We start from the raw sequence: 18,366 nt of genomic DNA, 5'->3' as shown, positions 1-18,366 counted from the left end.
GGGGCAGAACGATAGATTGTTATTTACAATGACAGCCTAGGAACAGTGGGTTAACTGCCTTGTTCAGGGGCAGAACGATAGATTGTTATTTACAATGACAGCCTAGGAACAGTAGGTTAACTGCCTTGTTCAGGGGCAGAACGACAGATTGTTACCTCGGGGATTCGATCTAGCAACTTTTCGGTTACTAGTCCAATGCTCTAACCACTAGGCTACCTGCTGCCCCATATGGGGAGGATTTCTGTATATTGAAAGTTACATAACCTGGACTAATGAAATAAATACCAAAATATAGTTTTTAGGTGGAGTTTTACTTTAAGCCCAAAACAATTGAACAAATCAATGTAATAATCTGAATGTTGAGGATACACACTGCTTCAGCGTCTCATTTGCTTAGTTCTGTGCAGTTTACAGTAATGCACAGATGTGTATATGTGTGTGTTCCATGTATTCATTTGGCACAGGCACTCTATGGTACAGATGTGATACTTTTTGAATAAATAACTGAAATACAGCACCACCACCTCTTCCTTTTATATACAAAATACCCCCCTGTACCCTCAACCCCTCCCTACACACTCAGCCCCTCCCAGCAACCCCCTGCACCCTCAACCCCTCCCTGCACACTCAGCCCCTCCCAGCAACACCCTGCACCCTCAACCCCTCCCTACACACTCAGCCCCTCCCAGCAACCCCCTGCACCCTCAACCCCTCCCTGCACACTCAGCCCCTCCCAGCAACACCCTGCACCCTCAACCCCTCCCTGCACACTCATCCCCTCCCAGCAACCCCCTGCACCCTCAGCCCCTCCCTGCACACTCAGCCCCTCCCAGCAACCCCCTGCAACCAAAACCCCTCCCTGCACACTCAGCCCCTCCCAGCAACCTCCTGCACCATCAGCCTCTCTCTCCCCCCATCCTCCTCTCCTCCCTCAGTTTCTGCCATGGCCCAGCTGTGTGGTGACCAGTGAGTAGTATACTCCTCTCTGGGACAGTAGTTGTTGATGAGTGCCCTGCTCCACCACCACTCCCTTCTGGAAGACAGCGATCAGATCAGCGTTCTGAATGGTGGAAAGGCGGTGGGCCACCACGATACACGTCCTGCCCTGTCGAGCCACATCCAGGGCCTCCTGCACCACCTGGGGAGGGAGGGAGAACAGAGACAAATACATACAGTAGTTAAAACGTCTGTATCATGAATCCACATAGAGGTATACAGTTGAAGTCGGAAGTTTATATACACTTAGGATGGAGTCATTAAAACTCGTTTTTCAACCACTTCACAAATATCTTGTTAACAAACTATAGTTTTAGCAAGTCGGTTAGGACATCTACTTTGTGCATGACACAAGTAATTTTTCCAACAATTGCTTACAGGCAGATTATTTCACTTATAATTCACTGTATCACAATTCCAGTGGGTCAGAAGTTTACATACACTAAGTTGACTGTGCCTTTAAACAGCTTGGAAAATTCCTGAAAATTACATCATGGCTTTAGAAGCTTCTGATCGGCTAATTGACATCATTTGAGTCAATTGGAGGTGTACCTGTGGATGTATTTCAAGGCCTACCTTCAAACTCAGTGCCCCTTTGCTTGACATCATGGGAAAATGAAAAGAAATCAGCCAAGACCTCAGAAAAAAAATTGTAGACTTCCACAAGTCTGGTTCATCCTTGGGAGCAATTTCAAAACTCCTGAAGGTACCACGTTCATCTAAACAAACAGAGTATAAACACCATGGGACCACGCAGCCATCATACCGCTCAGGAAGGAGACGCGTTCTGTCTCCTAGAGATGAACGTACTTTGGTGCGAAAAGTGCAAATCAATCCCAGAACAACAGCAAAGGACCTTGTGAAGATGATGGAGGAAACCGGTACAAAAGTATCTGTATCCACAGTAAAACGTGTCCTATATCGACAACCTGAAAGGCCGCTCAGCAAGGAAGAAGCCACTGCTTCAAAACCGTCATAAAATAGCCAGACTACCGTTTGCAACTGCACATGGGGACAAATATTGTACTTTTTGGTGAAATGTCCTCTGGTCTGATGAAACAAAAATAGAACTGTTTGGCCATCATGACCATCGTTATGTTTGGAGGAAAAAGGGTGCAAGCCGAAGAACACCATCCCAACCATGAAGCACGGGGGTGGCAGCGTCATGTTGTGGGGGTTCTTTGGTGCAGGAGGGACTGGTGCACTTCACAAAATAGATGGCATCATGAGGCAGGAAAATTATGTGGATATATTGAAGCAACATTTCAAGACATCAGTCAGGAAGTTAAAGCTTGGTCGCAAATGGGTCTTCCAAATGGACAATGACCTCAAGCATACTTCCAAAGTAGTGGCAAAATGGCTTAAGGACAACAAAGTCAAGGTATTGGAGTGGTCATCACAAAGCCCTGACCTCAATCCTATAGAAAATTTGTGGGCAGAACTGATAGTGTGTAGGCAAGGAGGCCTACAAACCTGACTCAGTTACACCAGCACTGTCAGGAGGAATGGGCAAAAATTCACCCAACTTCGTGAAAGCTTGTGGAAGGCTACCCAAAACGTTTAACCCAAGATAAACTATTTAAAGGCAATGCTACCAAATACTAATTGAGTGTATGTAAACTTCTGACCCATTGGGAATGTGATGAAAGAAATAAAAGCTGAAATAAATCATTCTCTCCACTATTATTCTGACATTTCACATTCTTAAAATGAAGTGATGCTCCTAACTGACCTAAGACAGGGACTTTTTACTAGGATTAAATGTCAGGAATTGTGAAAAACTGAGTTTACATGTATTTGGATAAGGTGTATGTAAACTTCCGACTTCAACTGTATATATATATATAGTTTAACAGAACACAAACACACACACACACACACACACACACACACACACACACACACACACACACACACACACACACACACACACACACACACACACACACACACACACACACACACACACACACACACACACACACACACACACACACACACACACACACACACACACACACACACACACACACACACACACACACACACACACCCTCTCGCTCTCTGTGTCCAGTGCGGAGGTGGCCTCATCCAGCAGCAGGACTTTGGGGTTGCGGAGGATGGCTCTTGCAATGGCTATACGCTGCTTCTGCCCTCCTGACAACTGGGTCCCCTTGTCACCAGCTTGGGTGTCATACTTCTACTCAGGAAGATGGAGGGAAGATGAGATGGAGGGAAAGAAAGAGGTTGTCCTCGTCATCTCACACATGACATAACTCCTAGGGCTGGTTTTACGGACACAGATTAAGGCCGGGATTCAATTTACGATTGAGCTGATATGCGCAGCGTTCCATGAACGCGATCTCCGTGAACATCTGGGGAAAATGTATTTGAAAGGCGTATTGTTGGCTGTGTAGTGCTCTATAATGCGCCTTGCATCAAATCCCAGCCTAAAACTAGTCCGGGACTAACACACGTAGACCATTTAAAAACTATTTTTAGCCTGGGACTAGGCCTAATCTGTGTGTGAAACCAGCTCATAACTTCTTTCAGTCCTACAGGTGGTAAGCCCTCAGAGTGAAAGACAGTTCACCCTTACACAGGGAACAGCACTAAGACGACATTACTCCAGTAATGACCTGCAGTGTTATCTCTGGCACGGCATCTGAGAGAAGCTGATACCACTATCAGTCTGTCTGTGGTTATCTGACCATGCAGCCACTATTAAGGTATTGGTGCTGATGTAGAGATCTCAAGAAACCAAACTTACAAAAGCAGAAGATGCTTACAGTAGTATTAGCAATAGTAGAAGTAGAAGTAGTAGTAGTAGTAGTAGTAGTAGTAGTAGTAGTAGTAGTAGTAGTAGTAGTAGTATTGGTGACAGTAGTAGTATTAGTGACAGCAGTAGTACAGTAGTATTGGTGGCAGTTGTAGGAATAGTAGTAGTGGTATTGGTGACAGTAGTGGTCGTAGTATTGGTGACAGTAGTAGCAATAGTAGTAGTGGTGACAGTAGTAGTAGTAATAGTAGTAGTGGTGACAGTAGTAGTAGTAGTGGTGACAGTAGTAGTAGTATTGGTGACAGTAGTAATAGTAGTATTAGTATTGGTGACAGTCGTAGTAGTAATAGTAGTAGTAGTATTGGTGACAGTAGTCGTAGTAGTGGTGACAGTAGTAGTATTGGTGGTAGTAGTAGTACTAGTGGTGACCGTAGTAGTATTGGTGGCAATAGTAGTAGTGGTGACAGTAGTAGTAGTATTGGTGACAGTAGTAGTAGTAGTAGTAGTAGTAGTGGTGACAGTAGTAGTATTGGTGGTAGTAGTAGTAGTGGTGACAGTAGTCGTATTGGTGGTAGTAGTACTAGTATTGGTGGTAGTAGTAGTAGTATTGGTGGTAGTAGTAGTAGTGGTGACAGTAGTCGTATTGGTGGTAGTAGTAGTAGTGGTGACAGTAGTCGTATTGGTGGTAGTAGTAGTAGTAGTGGTGACAGTAGTAGTATTGGTGGTAGTAGTAGTAGTGGTGACAGTAGTCGTATTGGTGGTAGTAGTACTAGTATTGGTGGTAGTAGTAGTAGTATTGGTGGTAGTAGTAGTAGTGGTGACAGTAGTCGTATTGGTGGTAGTAGTAGTAGTAGTAGTGGTGACAGTAGTAGTATTGGTGGTAGTAGTAGTAGTGGTGACAGTAGTCGTATTGGTGGTAGTAGTACTAGTATTGGTGGTAGTAGTAGTAGTATTGGTGGTAGTAGTAGTAGTGGTGACAGTAGTCGTATTGGTGGTAGTAGTAGTAGTAGTAGTGGTGACAGTAGTAGTATTGGTGGTAATAGTAGTAGTGGTGACAGTAGTAGTAGTAGTGGTGGTGACAGTAGTCGTATTGGTGACAGTAGTAGTAGTAGTGGTGACAGTAGTAGTAGTATTGGTGACAGTAGTAGTAGTAGTAGTAGTGGTGACAGTAGTCGTATTGGTGGTAGTAGTAGTAGTATTGGTGACAGTAGTAGTAGTAGTAGTATTGGTGGTAGTAGTAGTAGTATTGGTGGTAGTAGTAGTAGTGGTGACAGTAGTCGTATTGGTGGTAGTAGTAGTAGTAGTGGTGGTGACAGTAGTAGTATTGGTGGTAATCGTAGTAGTGGTGACAGTAGTCGTATTGGTGGTAGTAGTAGTAGTGGTGACAGTAGTAGTATTGGTGACAGTAGTAGTAGTAGTGGTGACAGTAGTAGTATTGGTGGTAATAGTAGTAGTGGTGACAGTAGTCATATTGGTGGTAGTAGTAGTAGTGGTGACAGTAGTAGTTGTAGTAGTGGTGACAGTAGTAGTATTGGTGGTAATAGTAGTAGTGGTGACAGTAATCATATTGGTGGTAGTAGTAGTAGTGGTGACAGTAGTAGTAGTAGTGGTGACAGTAGTAGTATTGGTGACAGTGGTAGTAGTAGTGGTGACAGTAGTCGTATTGGTGGTTGTAGTAGTAGTATTGGTGACAGTAGTAGTATTGGTGGTAATAGTAGTTTTCGTGACAGTAGTAGTATTGGTGGTAGTAGTAGTAGTATTGATGGTAATAGTAGTAGTGGTGACAGTAGTAGTATTGGTGGTAGTAGTAGTAGTGGTGACAGTAGTAGTATTAGTGGTGACAGTAGTAGTATTGATGGTAATAGTAGTAGTGGTGACAGTAGTAGTATTGGTGGTAGTAGTAGTAGTAGTGACAGTAGTAGTATTAGTGGTGACAGTAGTAGTAGTAGTGGTGACAGTAGTAGTATTAGTGGTGACAGTAGTAGTATTGGTGGTAATAGTAGTTTTGGTGACAGTAGTAGTATTGGTGGTAGTAGTAGTAGTATTGGTGACAGTAGTAGTAGTAGTGGTGACAGTAGTAGTATTGGTGGTTGTAGTAGTAGTAGTAGTGGTGACAGTAGTAGTATTGATGGTAATAGTAGTAGTGGTGACAGTAGTAGTATTGGTGGTAGTAGTAGTAGTGGTGACAGTAGTAGTATTAGTGGTGACAGTAGTAGTATTAGGGTGACAGTAGTAGTATTGGTGGTAGTAGTAGTAGTGGTGACAGTAGTAGTATTAGTGGTGACAGTAGTAGTATTGATGGTAATAGTAGTAGTGGTGACAGTAGTAGTATTGGTGGTAGTAGTAGTAGTAGTAGTGACAGTAGTAGTATTAGTGGTGACAGTAGTAGTAGTAGTGGTGACAGTAGTAGTATTGGTGGTAGTAGTAGTAGTGGTGACAGTAGTAGTATTAGTGTGTACCTGAGGCAGGTCGTCTATGAAGCTGTGTATGTTGGCAGCTTTAGCAGCACTCTGGATCTCCTCCATGGTAACTTTGCGTGTGTTGTCTCCGTAGGCGATGTTCTCTGCCAGACTACAGTCAAACAGCACTGGCTCCTGGGATACGATGCCCATCTGGGCCCTCAGCCAATGGATGTTCAGCTTCTTAGCATCACTGTTGTCCAACATCTGAGGAAGAAGAGCAGGAGGAAGAGTTAACATCAAAGTTGGATAATCCTCTAGTGTTTGTCATTTTATCAGTGGCCTTAGCAGGGCAATAATCTCCACATGAACACACAACTGCACTTTGAACAGGATCATAACCCACAAGGTCTCAGTACAGTAGAGCCAGTATAGTAGAGCGTTATGAAGCAACAGTGTCAACATCCTGGCCTGTCAATCAGTAATTATAGAACCGTGTTTCAGTAGGAGAATATCTACACAGTCATACATGGAGACACATGAGGGCTCTATGTTTTCATGTATTTTTGCATGTAAAAATTCCAGCAAATATCTCACTGTCTGACTGGTGACAGTGGTCATTAAACATACAGTACATATAGCTTTAATAATCAATGTGTGTATACACGTGTGTAAAAACGTTTGTGCGTGTGTGTAGGTTGGGTCTTTTATCCTTGTGGGTACCTAAAATGCCCAAAAGTCCCCATAAGGATAGTAAAACAAAAATTCTCCCTCATGGGACATTTCCCACATCCCCATCAGGATAAAGGCTATTTTAAGTTTAGGGGTTAGGTTTAGGGTTACAATTAGTGTTAGGAGTTAGGTTCGGGTTCGGATTATGGTAAGGGTTAGGAGTTAGGGAAAATACGGTTTTGAATGGAAATTAATTTTAGGTCCCCACGAGGATAGAAGAACATAACGTGTGTGTGTTTGTGTACTCACCACTGTGCCCTGTAGTGGGTCGTAGAACCTCTCCAGTAATTGTATGGTCGTACTCTTCCCACAGCCACTGCTGCCCACCAGGGCTAGAGTCTGGCCCTTCTGCACCTTCAGCTCCAGTCCCTGCAGGACAGCAAGGTCTGGACGGGACGGGTAGTTGAACCTCACCCCCTGGAAACGTACGTTACCATCAAAGTGGTCCTGGAGGGAAGAGAGGGAGGCAGAAGAACATCCTTTCATGAAATAATCTCCTGGCATGTACTATACAATCACTCCACAACTCTCCACTGTGATAGCCACTGGGTGTGATGTGATGTGGTGTGGTGTGGTGTGTGTGTGTGTGTGTGTGTGTGTGTGTGTGTGTGTGTGTGTGTGTGTGTGTGTGTGTGTGTGTGTGTGTGTGTGTGTGTGTGTGTGTGTGTGTGTGTGTGTGTGTGTGTGTGTGTGTGTGTGTGTGTGTGTGTGTGTGTGTGTGTGTGTACCGGTGTTTCTCCCTCCTGTGAGCAGTTGTCTATGGCAGGTTTTCTGTTGATAAGGAACATGAGGTGAGATGCTGATATCTTGGCTTTGGCATAGTTAGGCGTGAAGGAGTTGGCCTCTCCAACTGCCATGGCTCCGTACAGCACTGCAGAGATCACCCTGGAGAGAGAGAGACAGAGAACAGGTTATGATCTATCTAACATGTATCTTAAAGGGATAGTTCATACCTCAGAGATCACCCTGGAGAGAGAGAGAGAGACAGAGAGAACAAGTTACGATCTATCTAACATGTATCTTAAAGGGATAGTTCATACCTCAGAGATCACCCTGGAGAGAGAGAGAGAGACAGAGAGAACAAGTTATGATCTATCTAACATGTATCTTAAAGGGATAGTTCATACTGCAGAGATCACCCTGGAGAGAGAGAGAGAGACAGAGAGAACAAGTTACGATCTATCTAACATGTATCTTAAAGGGATAGTTCATACTGCAGAGATCACCCTGGAGAGAGAGAGACAGAGAACAGGTTATGATCTATCTAACATGTATCTTAAAGGGATAGTTCATACTGCAGAGATCACCCTGGAGAGAGAGAGAGACAGAGAACAGGTTATGATCTATCTTAAAGGGATAGTTCATGCTGCAGAGATCACCCTGGAGAGAGAGAGAGACAGAGAACAGGTTACGATCTATCTAACATGCATCTTAAAGGGATAGTTCATACTGCAGAGATCACCCTGGAGAGAGAGCGAGGCAGAGAACAGGTTATACACTAAAAACAAATGGTTCTATATAGTGCCAAATAAGTTTTTTTAGTTTGTAACCATCACATGACCCAATGGCGTTCCAATTCATCCCATAGGTGTTCGATGGGGTTGAGGTCAGGGCTCTGTGCAGGCCAGTGAAGTTCCTCCACACTGTTCTCGACCAACCATTTCTGTATGGACCTCAATTTGTGCACGGGGGCATTGTCATGCTGAAACAGGAAAGGGCCTTCCTCAAACTGTTGCCACAAAGTTGGAAGAATCTTCTAGAATGTCATTGTATGCTGTAGTGTTAAGATTTCCCTTCACTGGAACTAAGGGGCCTAGCCCGAACCATGAAAAACAGCTCCAGGCCATTACTCCTCCTCCACCAAACCTTACAGTTGGCACTATGCATTTGGGCAGGTAGCATTCTCCTGGCATCTGCCAAACCCAGACTGCCAGATGGTGAAGCGTGATTCATCACTCCAGAGAACGATTTTCCACTGCTCCAGAGTCCAATGGTGGCGAGCTTTACACCACTCCAGCCGACGCTTGGCATTGTGCATGGTGATCTTAGGCTTGTGTGCGGCTGCTCAGCTATGGAAACCCATTTCATGAAGCTCCCGACGAACAGTTATTGTGCTGACGTTGCTTCCAGAGGCAGTTTGGAACTCGGTAGTGAGGGTTGCAACCGAGGACAAACGATTTTGCGGTTCCACTCGGCGGTTCCATTCTGTGAGCTTGTGTGGCCTACCACTTCGCAGCAGAGCCGTTGTTGCTCCTAAACGTTTCCACTTTACAATAACAGCACTTACAGTTGACTGGGGCAGCTCTAGCAGGGCAGAAATTTGACGAACTGACTTGTTGGAAAGATGGCCTCCTATGACGGTGCCATGTTGAAAGTCACTGAGCTTTTCAGTAAGGCCGTTCTACAGCCAATGTTTTTCTATTGAGAATGCATGGTTTGTGCTCGATTTTATAAACCTGTCAGCAATGGGTGTGGCTAAAATAGCCAAATCCACTCATTTGAAGGGGTGTCCACATACTTTTGTACACTGCTCCAAAGAATTAAGGGAACACTAAAATAACACCTCCTAGATCTGAATGAATGAAATATTCTTATTAAATACTTTTTTCTTTACATAGTTGAATGTGTTGACAACAAAATCACACAAAAATTATCAATGGCAATCAAATTTATCAACCCATGGAGGTCTGGATTTGGAGTCACACTCAAAATTAAAGTGGAAAACCACACTACAGGCTGATCCAACTTTGATGTAATGTCCTTAAAACAAGTCAAAATGAGGCTCAGTAGTGTGTGTGGGCTCCATGTGCCTGTATGACCTCCCTACAACGCCTGGGCATGTTCCTGATGAGGTGGTGAATGGTCTTCTGAGGGATCTCCTCCCAGACCTGGACTAAAGCATCCGCCAACTCCTGGATAGCCAACTCCTGGACAGTCTGTGGTCTGTTGGTGGATGGAGCGAGACATGAGTCCATAGCATCAATGCCTTCCTCTTGCAGGAACTGCTGACACACTCCAGCCACATGAGGTCTAGCATTGTCTTGCATTAGGAGGAACCCAGGGCCAACCGCACCAGCATATGGTCTCACAAGGGGTCTGAGGATCTCATCTCGGTACCTAATGGCAGTCAGGCTACCTCTGGCGAGCACATGGAGGGCTGTGCGGCCCCCCAAAGAAATGCCACCCCACACCATGACTGACCCACCACCAAACTGGTCATGCTGGAGGATGTTGCAGGCAGCAGAACGTTCTCCATGGCGTCTCCAGACTCTGTCACGTCTGTCACATGTGCTCAGTGTGAACCTGCTTTCATCTGTGAAGAGCACAGGGCGCCAGTGGCGAATTTGCCAATCTTGGTGTTCTCTGGCAAATGCCAAACGTCCTGCACGGTGTTGGGCTGTAAGCACAACCCCCACCTGTGGACGTCGGGCCCTCATACCACCCTCATGGAGTCTGTTTCTGACCGTTTGAGCAGACACATGCACATTTGTGGCCTGCTGGAGGTAATTTTGCAGGGCTCTGGCAGTGCTCCTCCTGCTCCTCCTTGTACAAAGGCGGAGGTAGCGGTCCTGCTGCTGGGTTGTTGCCCTCCTACGGCCTCCTCCACGTCTCCTGATGTACTGGCCTGTCTCCTGGTAGCGCCTCCATGCTCTGGACACTACGCTGACAGACACAGCAAACCTTCTTGCCACAGCTCACATTGATGTGCCATCCTGGATGAGCTGCACTACCTGAGCCACTTGTGTGAGTTGTAGACTCCGTATCATGCTACCACTAGAGTGAAAGCACTGCCAGCATTCAAAAGTGACCAAAACATCAGCCAGGAAGCATAGGAACTGAGAAGTGGTCTGTGGTCACCACCTGCAGAACCACTCCTTTATTGGGGGTGTCTTGCTAATTGCCTATAATTTCCACCTGTTGTCTATTCCATTTGCACAACAGCATGTGAAATTTATTGTCAATCAGTGTTGCTTCCTAAGTGGACAGTTTGACTTCACAGAAGTGTGATTGACTTGGAGTTACATTGTGTTGTTTAAGTGTTCCCTTAATTTTTTTGAGCAGTGTATATATAATGTATCTTAAAGAGATAGTTCACACTGCAGAGATCACCCTGGAGAGCGAGACAGCGAGAATGACATATTGGTTTCCTTACCCTGTAAGCAGTCTATGGGCTGCTTTGGTTTTGTTTACCCGGCCACTGTTTCCAAATGGTAACATTTTAGCATTCGTGGCACAAATCCAAAGCAAGTCAATGTTACCGATATTATATTTACGAGCTTCATGTTCAAATCAATGTCCAAATCACCCCTTCAAGTCCCCAGGGCACGTCTCTGTACTATGGGGGACTGAGTCTTCTGCTCCGTTGCCCCTTGCCTATGGAATGCTCTCCCTGACCATCTGAGAGCCGCTACATCAATTGGAGACTTTAAAACACATTTCTACAGACTATTTCTCATAGTCCTAATCTGAAAAGTATTTCAGCACCTAGCCTACTTTTGCTATTTCCTGCCTTGATTCAAATTATTTGCCCATGTAGAGCTTTGAGATAACACTGTAATGAAAAGCGATAAATAACTGCATCGAGTTACACAATCAATTTAAGATGCTATGATTTGGACATGAAGCACGAAATAATTAGCATTGGTTTTGCGTCACAAATGCTAAAACAGTGTATCAAGCTCGGATTCTATTGTATCAAGCTCGGATTCTATTGTATCAAGCTCGCTAAAGTCTAATTTAGGTTAAACTTAAATTATCTTGAAGTCATGCCAGAGAAATTTGAACTTCACATTGAAAGTGACAATACAACCGCATGACACTTAAAGGTGCAATATGTAGGAAATGCTCTGCCATTTCCTGGTTTGTCTAATTTTAGTTTATGTGACAAAACAAGCAGAAGAGAATCATTGTACGATCTAAACCGCTGTGAAATATATTTTCAATAACCCAAAATATGGTATTTTCAGGTGTTTGAAGCTGGTGTAAAAAAAAACGAAAGTAAAAGACGCAAAAACTACACTTTAAAAAAATGAATGCATAGAAATAGAGGAAATAGAACATACCTACCGCTTCTTAGACTTGCTTTCAATGAGAATGACAGATCTGGTTGGGTCGGCAAAAAAGTTGCATATTGCCGCTTTAATGACAATAGTAACATCTGTTTATGCCAGACATTATGTTGCTGTTATGACAGTGTCATGACTGCCTTATGTACACCTTTTCAAATAAAATGTTATCTAAGCCTTTAGTCGTGTTATCTACTCTATAACATCCATTTCTATGGATCACATGTTAGACATGTCATGGCTATATGGCCATTGTTGCTACGGTGATGAGTCCCTAGATCAGCGTTGACCTCCAACACACTTCCCAGTTAGGTAATGATTAACCACAACCACCTTTGACCACTGTAATACTGGACATTCCTGTCAGGCCTAGATGAGCTAGGCTGGGGTGTGTTCTACTATACCTGAGCTGTACAATGTACACACACATCCTCCACTACTGTACCTGAGCTGTATTGTACAATGTATACACAAATCGACACACTACTGTTCCTGTGTCCACCAAGAACCCATATTAGGAAAGCAATTGAGTCGTTCCAACATGGCCTTATAGTCACATAGGAAAAGGCTATAAGGACAGTTGTGAACATGGACACACGACTGAAGTAACCCAATCAAAGGTAGCTGCTGTACTCACAGGAAGACATTTTCAAAGGTCATGATGCCTTCCTCTATGAGCCAGGCTCCGAAGCGGAAGCAGCCTGCATAGGCAAAGTAGATCATGGCCTGAGAGAAGGAGAATGTGATGCCATACACATGGGCCTTCTTCTGAGAGTTCCTACAGAGGAAGAGAGAGAGAGAGATTAAAGAGAGGGGTGATTACATAAACAAAAGTAATATAGTACATTTACAAGACTGACACTGTTGACACATTAAAAACACAGCAATGACTAGGACTTTTTATAATGGAAATTGTAAACTTGGTAGCACACGTACTTGTAAGGCACTATGAGGTTCTCCTGGTACAGAGACTCAAACTTCTGCTCTCTGGTGAGAGATGCCACCGTACGGATGTTCTCTATGGCCTCTGTGGCAATCTGACACACACACACACTGGTTAGACTCGAGAGAAGAACATATAGATATTCACTGTTGCAAATTTTGGGAGCTATGAAGAGAGTGAATAAGACTGTGTGTGTGAGTGGTTGTGTACCTTGCCAGCCTGTTCTAGCTCTTTCTTGTCTTTGACAGCGTGACCAGAGAGCATCTTCATCTGTATGCCTCCAGCTACAGCCATGACAGGTACCACACACAGGATGAGAAGAGTCAGCTGCCACCCGTACACAAACGAGATGATCAGACTGGTGCCCAGGTTAGCCACGTTCTGGGCCAGAGTGGCCAAGCGCACTCCTGTAGCCTGGAGAGGGAGGGAGAGAGGGTTAGTGTGTGTATGTGTTGTGTGTTCATGTGTGTACTTACTACTTACCCCCTGTACTTGTGCTGCGTCTGTAGCCAGTCTAGTGGTGAGAGCTCCAACACTGTTCTTGTGACTGTCATACCACCCCAACTCCTACAGGAGAACGAAGAGTGTTACATGTTCAAATTGTCTCTATAACCTATTTGAGCCTTTATAAACACTCCATAAGCCCTATAACCTATATAAGACTAAATAAACAGTCTCACCTTTATTAAACACTATATAGGCCTAAATAAACACCTTTATTAAACACTCTATAAACCTAAATAAACACCTTTATTAAACACTATATAGGCCTAAATAAACACCTTTATTAAACACTATATAGGCCTAAATAAACACCTTTATTAAACACTCTATAAACCTAAATAAACACCTTTATTAAACACTCTATAAACCTAAATAAACACATTTATTAAACACTCTATAAACCTAAATAAACACATTTATTAAACACTCTATAAACCTAAATAAACACCTTTATTAAACACTCTATAAACCTAAATAAACACATTTATTAAACACTCTATAAACCTAAATAAACACATTTATTAAACACTCTATAAACCTAAATAAACACATTTATTAAACACTCTATAAACCTAAATAAACACATTTATTAAACACTCTATAAGACTAAATAAACTGTCTTGCCTGTCTCATCATGGCTTTAAAGGCCATCAGTCTCAGCTTCATGGTCAGAATCTCCCCGGCCTTCCCAAAACAGAATCCCTGGAGAGAAGACAACCACGTATCACAGTCATAGTAAGTAAAATTTCAAGATGCTGTCGATCAATAGAAATACATTAGGGACCACTGACCTGCTGTAGGATAGATACAAACCTAAGCCCCTCCCACATTCTGTCGCTCATTCGTCATATTATTTTTCATTAGGTGAGGTGTGTGCGTACCTGCAGGAACATGGTTATGAAGGAGACGACTCCAATGAGGGCGAACATGATAGAGTAGAACGAGGAGCGTTGTCTAACTAGTTCCTGGTCTTGCTCTGCAAACACCTGAAACATGACAACAACACAAACATGATCATCTGAGGTGATGCTATTTGATGGAATATGACTAATTCAACTTTCAGTAATGAGAAGATGAATAAACTGAAATAAATGAGTAAACATAGAATGATGATATCTGGTATTAACTGATATTTAACATACAGCGATGATTTTAGAGAAGATGACAGCGAAGAAAGGCTGCATGCCCCCGTTGATAGTGGCACAGATCACACCAACCACCATATAGGGCCACTCAGGAAGGTTCAGCTTCAACACCTTCAGAAACGACACAGGAGGAATCTCCTCATCCTGGGGAGATAGAGAAGACAGAGAGAGAGGAAGAAGAGAGAAAGGAAGGAGAGAGAAGAGAGAGAGAAAGAGAGTGAGAGGAAGGAGAGAGAGAGAAGATAGAGAAAGAAAGGAAGGAGAGAGAAAGAGAGAGAGAAGACAGAGAAAGGAAGGAGAGAAGAGAGAAAGGAAGGAGAGAGAGAAGACCAGAGAGAAGAGAGAGGGAAATCACCAGAAACATTCCCAATGGTACACCAATTATGTCCCACAGTGTGTCCACCACTGATCCTGGATTAAAATGGGAATATCCCTTCTAGTTAGTACCTTTAGCTGCATAGCCTTACCTCTTCTTCCACTTCAGTCTTGTCCTTGTCTCCTTTCTCTGAGCCGATGAAGGACGATCCCTTGGTAGATTTCCTCCTGATGAGGGTGGTCTCTGAGAACGGCGTCACTGACGGACTCTTCTCCTCCAGAACCTGCTCCTCCACAGCCTCCTTGCCCTCCTCAGGACTCTTAAACGTCTGGAAGAACACAACAGAATAGAATATAGAGTCAAATGTGTGTATTTGTTTGTTATGTAGCGTGTGTGTGACACTGTTTTGATAACGCTGTTACCTAAATGGTGACGTAGATGCAAGATGTGTGAAGAGGGTGTGTGTGTGTGTTACCTGCATGGTGACCAGTGTGTGGTAGACTCCTTCTTTTTCCATCAGTTGGCTGTGTGTGCCCAGCTCTACAATCTCTCCCTTCTGGAAGCCTGCGATGACATCAGCATTACGGATAGTAGACAGACGATGGGCCACCACGATGGTAGTACGACCCTGTCTCACCTGGAGGGGGAGGGAGGGAGGAGGGGGAAGGGGGAGGGAAGAGAGGGGCATAGCCATGTTTAGTAGATGTTGATAAACTGGTGCAAAGGGTGCATGTGTGTGTGTGTCTGTCTGTCTGTCTGTGTGTCCTCTACCTTGTCCAAAGCAGCCTGTACGATGGTCTCACTCTCGGCGTCGAGGGCTGAGGTAGCCTCATCCAACAAGAGGATCTTGGGGTTGCGTACGAGAGCGCGTGCGATAGCGATCCTCTGTTTCTGTCCTCCACTCATCTGGGTTCCTCTGTCTCCAACTAGAGTCTCAAACTTCTGCTCAACAGAAACAACATTATCAATATACTGTAATCAATCATTATCTAGCATTAGTTATAGTACTACCACTACTACTACTACTACTACTACTACTACTACTACTACTACTACTACTACTACTACTTCTACTACTACACACACACACAAACAAACCACACTCACGGACAGACAGACACACACACACAGACAGACACTCACACCACACTCACAGACAGACAGACACACACACACCACAGACAGACACAGACAGACACAGACAGACAGACAGACACAGTAACATACACAGACAGACACAGTAACATACATCAGGTAGTGTCATGATGAAGTCGTAGGCGTTGGCCTCCCTAGCAGCCTGTTCTATCTCCTGATGTGTGACGTCAGGTCGTCCGTAGCGGATGTTCTCAGCGATGGTGGTAGCAAACAGGATGGGCTCCTGACTGACAACGCCAATCATCTCTCTCAGGAAGCGCACGTTCAGGGAGCGCACGTCATGACCATCTACACACACCTACAGAACACAGAGGGCATAGTTACAGAACAGATACTGTGTGTGTGTGTGTGTGTGTGTGTGTGTGTGTGTGTTCCATGATACTCACTGATCCATCTTGTGGATCATAGAACCGCTGCAGCAGCTGAACGGTGGTGCTTTTCCCACAGCCACTACTGCCTACCAGAGCTATGGTCTGGCCACTACGCACGCTCAGAGACATTCCATTCAACACCTACAAAGAGACACACCGTTTAACATCTACAAACATCTACTGGACATCAACACACACGTAAAGAAGGCAGCACATACTTTGACGCTGGGTCGTGAGGGGTAGGTGAAATGGATGTTGTTAAACTCTATGTTTCCTTTGATGACATCAGGCTTGTGGCCGTGGTCTGAGTAGCTGTTGATGTGGGGTTTCTGAACAGACAAACAACAAATCAAATCAAATCAAATTTATTTATATAGCCCTTCGTACATCAGCTGATATCTCAAAGTGCTGTACAGAAACCCAGCCTAAAACCCCAAACAGCAAGCAATGCAGGTGTAGAAGCACGGTGGCTAGGAAAAACTCCCTAGAAAGGCCAATACCTAGGAAGAAACCTAGAGAGGAACCAGGCTATGTGGGGTGGCCAGTCCTCTTCTGGCTGTGCCTCTAAACAACAGCAGTGAGACTTAGAACATAAACATGTAGGTGTGAACATTCAAGCAGGTCACCAACTAATACTATTACTGGACACATAAATGATACCATAAAATACTACAGGCCTATTATACTGCCGGTAACTATTTTTCAACCAATATGGTGCGTGAGAAGAGTATCCTGGTTTATACAGCAGCATAAACACACACAGACACAGAGGCCTGGTTTATACAGCAGCATAAACATCCCCTTCTGAAGACTCCCTGTATTCCTGACTGCTCAGAGGGGAAAGATGTGTTATTCTAATGTGTGTTAAGCGCTCTACAGAGTCCAAAAAGTTTCCCCATTCACACCATAGACATTATATAAGTAGACAGTAATTCCAGCTGGAATTCAAGGCCCCATTCAGAGCAGCCCGCAGCTAAAATGGTTGGCCGAATCAGAAAGGATTGATTCTGGTGGGAGTGTGGTGATTGGTGATTGGGGACTATGCTTATGAGTCCCCCGCCACTCTCTGCCCTCCCTCTATGAGTCCCCTGCCTCTCTCTCACCTCCCTCTATGAGTCCCCTGCCTCTCTCTCCCCTTTGTCTGTGAGTCCCCTGCCTCTCTCTCCCCTCCCTCTATGAGTCCCCCGCCACTCTCTCCCCTCCCTCTATGAGTCCCCTGCCTCTCTCTGCCCTCCCTCTATGAGTCCCCTGCCGCTCTCTGCCCTCCCTCTATGAGTCCCCCGCCACTCTCTCACCTCCCTCTATGAGTCCCCTGCCTCTCTCTCCCCTTTGTCTGTGAGTCCCCTGCCTCTCTCTCACCTCTCTCTATGAGTCCCCTGCCTCTCTCTCCCCTTTGTCTGTGAGTCCCCTGCCTCTCTCTCCCCCTCCCTCTATGAGTCCCCCGCCACTCTCTCCCCTCCCTCTATGAGTCCCCTGCCTCTCTCTGCCCTCCCTCTATGAGTCCCCTGCCGCTCTCTGCCCTCCCTCTATGAGTCCCCTGCCTCTCTCTCACCTCCCTCTATGAGTCCCCTGCCACTCTCTCACCTCTCTCTATGAGTCCCCTGCCACTCTCTGCCCTCCCTCTATGAGTCCCCTGCCTCTCTCTCCCCTCCCTCTATGAGTCCCCTGCCTCTCTCTCCCCTCTCTCTATGAGTCCCCTGCCTCTCTCTCACCTCTCTCTATGAGTCCCCCCGCCTCTCTCTCACCTCTCTCTATGAGTCCCCTGCCTCTCTCTGCCCTCCCTCTATGAGTCCCCTGCCTTTCTCTCCCCTCTCTCTATGAGTCCTCCGCCTCTCTCTGCCCTCTCTCTATGAGTCCCCTGCCTCTCTCTCCCCTCTCTCTATGAGTCCCCCACCTCTCTCTCCCCTCTCTCTATGAGTCCCCCCCGCCTCTCTCTCTGCCCTCTCTCTGTGAGTCCCCC

At 45.1% G+C, this 18,366-nt stretch overlaps 1 protein-coding gene across 2 annotated transcripts in view; it reads right to left on the bottom strand.

Moving 5' to 3' along the window:
* Positions 1 to 754: 754 nt before the first annotated feature.
* The window catches only part of LOC109900398 (ATP-dependent translocase ABCB1), a 27,970-nt gene continuing 10,358 nt past the window's right edge, over positions 755 to 18,366 (bottom strand). The window contains exons 11-28 of one of the 2 annotated variants that reach the window (XM_031787497.1): positions 16,625 to 16,735; positions 16,422 to 16,547; positions 16,130 to 16,333; positions 15,652 to 15,822; positions 15,356 to 15,517; positions 15,032 to 15,208; positions 14,562 to 14,708; positions 14,301 to 14,405; positions 14,044 to 14,121; positions 13,399 to 13,482; positions 13,126 to 13,329; positions 12,909 to 13,009; positions 12,610 to 12,750; positions 7,635 to 7,791; positions 7,156 to 7,353; positions 6,235 to 6,441; positions 3,050 to 3,196; positions 755 to 1,138 (exon numbers count right to left, since the gene is read on the bottom strand). In XM_031787497.1, coding sequence (XP_031643357.1) covers positions 932 to 1,138; positions 3,050 to 3,196; positions 6,235 to 6,441; positions 7,156 to 7,353; positions 7,635 to 7,791; positions 12,610 to 12,750; positions 12,909 to 13,009; positions 13,126 to 13,329; positions 13,399 to 13,482; positions 14,044 to 14,121; positions 14,301 to 14,405; positions 14,562 to 14,708; positions 15,032 to 15,208; positions 15,356 to 15,517; positions 15,652 to 15,822; positions 16,130 to 16,333; positions 16,422 to 16,547; positions 16,625 to 16,735 — 2,727 coding nt within the window. In that variant the 3' untranslated portion in view covers positions 755 to 931. The remainder of the gene's footprint in view (positions 1,139 to 3,049; positions 3,197 to 6,234; positions 6,442 to 7,155; positions 7,354 to 7,634; positions 7,792 to 12,609; positions 12,751 to 12,908; positions 13,010 to 13,125; positions 13,330 to 13,398; positions 13,483 to 14,043; positions 14,122 to 14,300; positions 14,406 to 14,561; positions 14,709 to 15,031; positions 15,209 to 15,355; positions 15,518 to 15,651; positions 15,823 to 16,129; positions 16,334 to 16,421; positions 16,548 to 16,624; positions 16,736 to 18,366) is intronic. The other variant, XM_031787496.1, reaches the window with a different exon arrangement.

This window comes from Oncorhynchus kisutch, linkage group LG13 (genome assembly GCF_002021735.2).
Source record: "Oncorhynchus kisutch isolate 150728-3 linkage group LG13, Okis_V2, whole genome shotgun sequence".
Taxonomy (NCBI): domain Eukaryota; kingdom Metazoa; phylum Chordata; class Actinopteri; order Salmoniformes; family Salmonidae; genus Oncorhynchus; species Oncorhynchus kisutch.
Note: the sequence above shows the minus strand (reverse complement) of the source record. Positions and strands in the feature narration are given on the sequence as shown.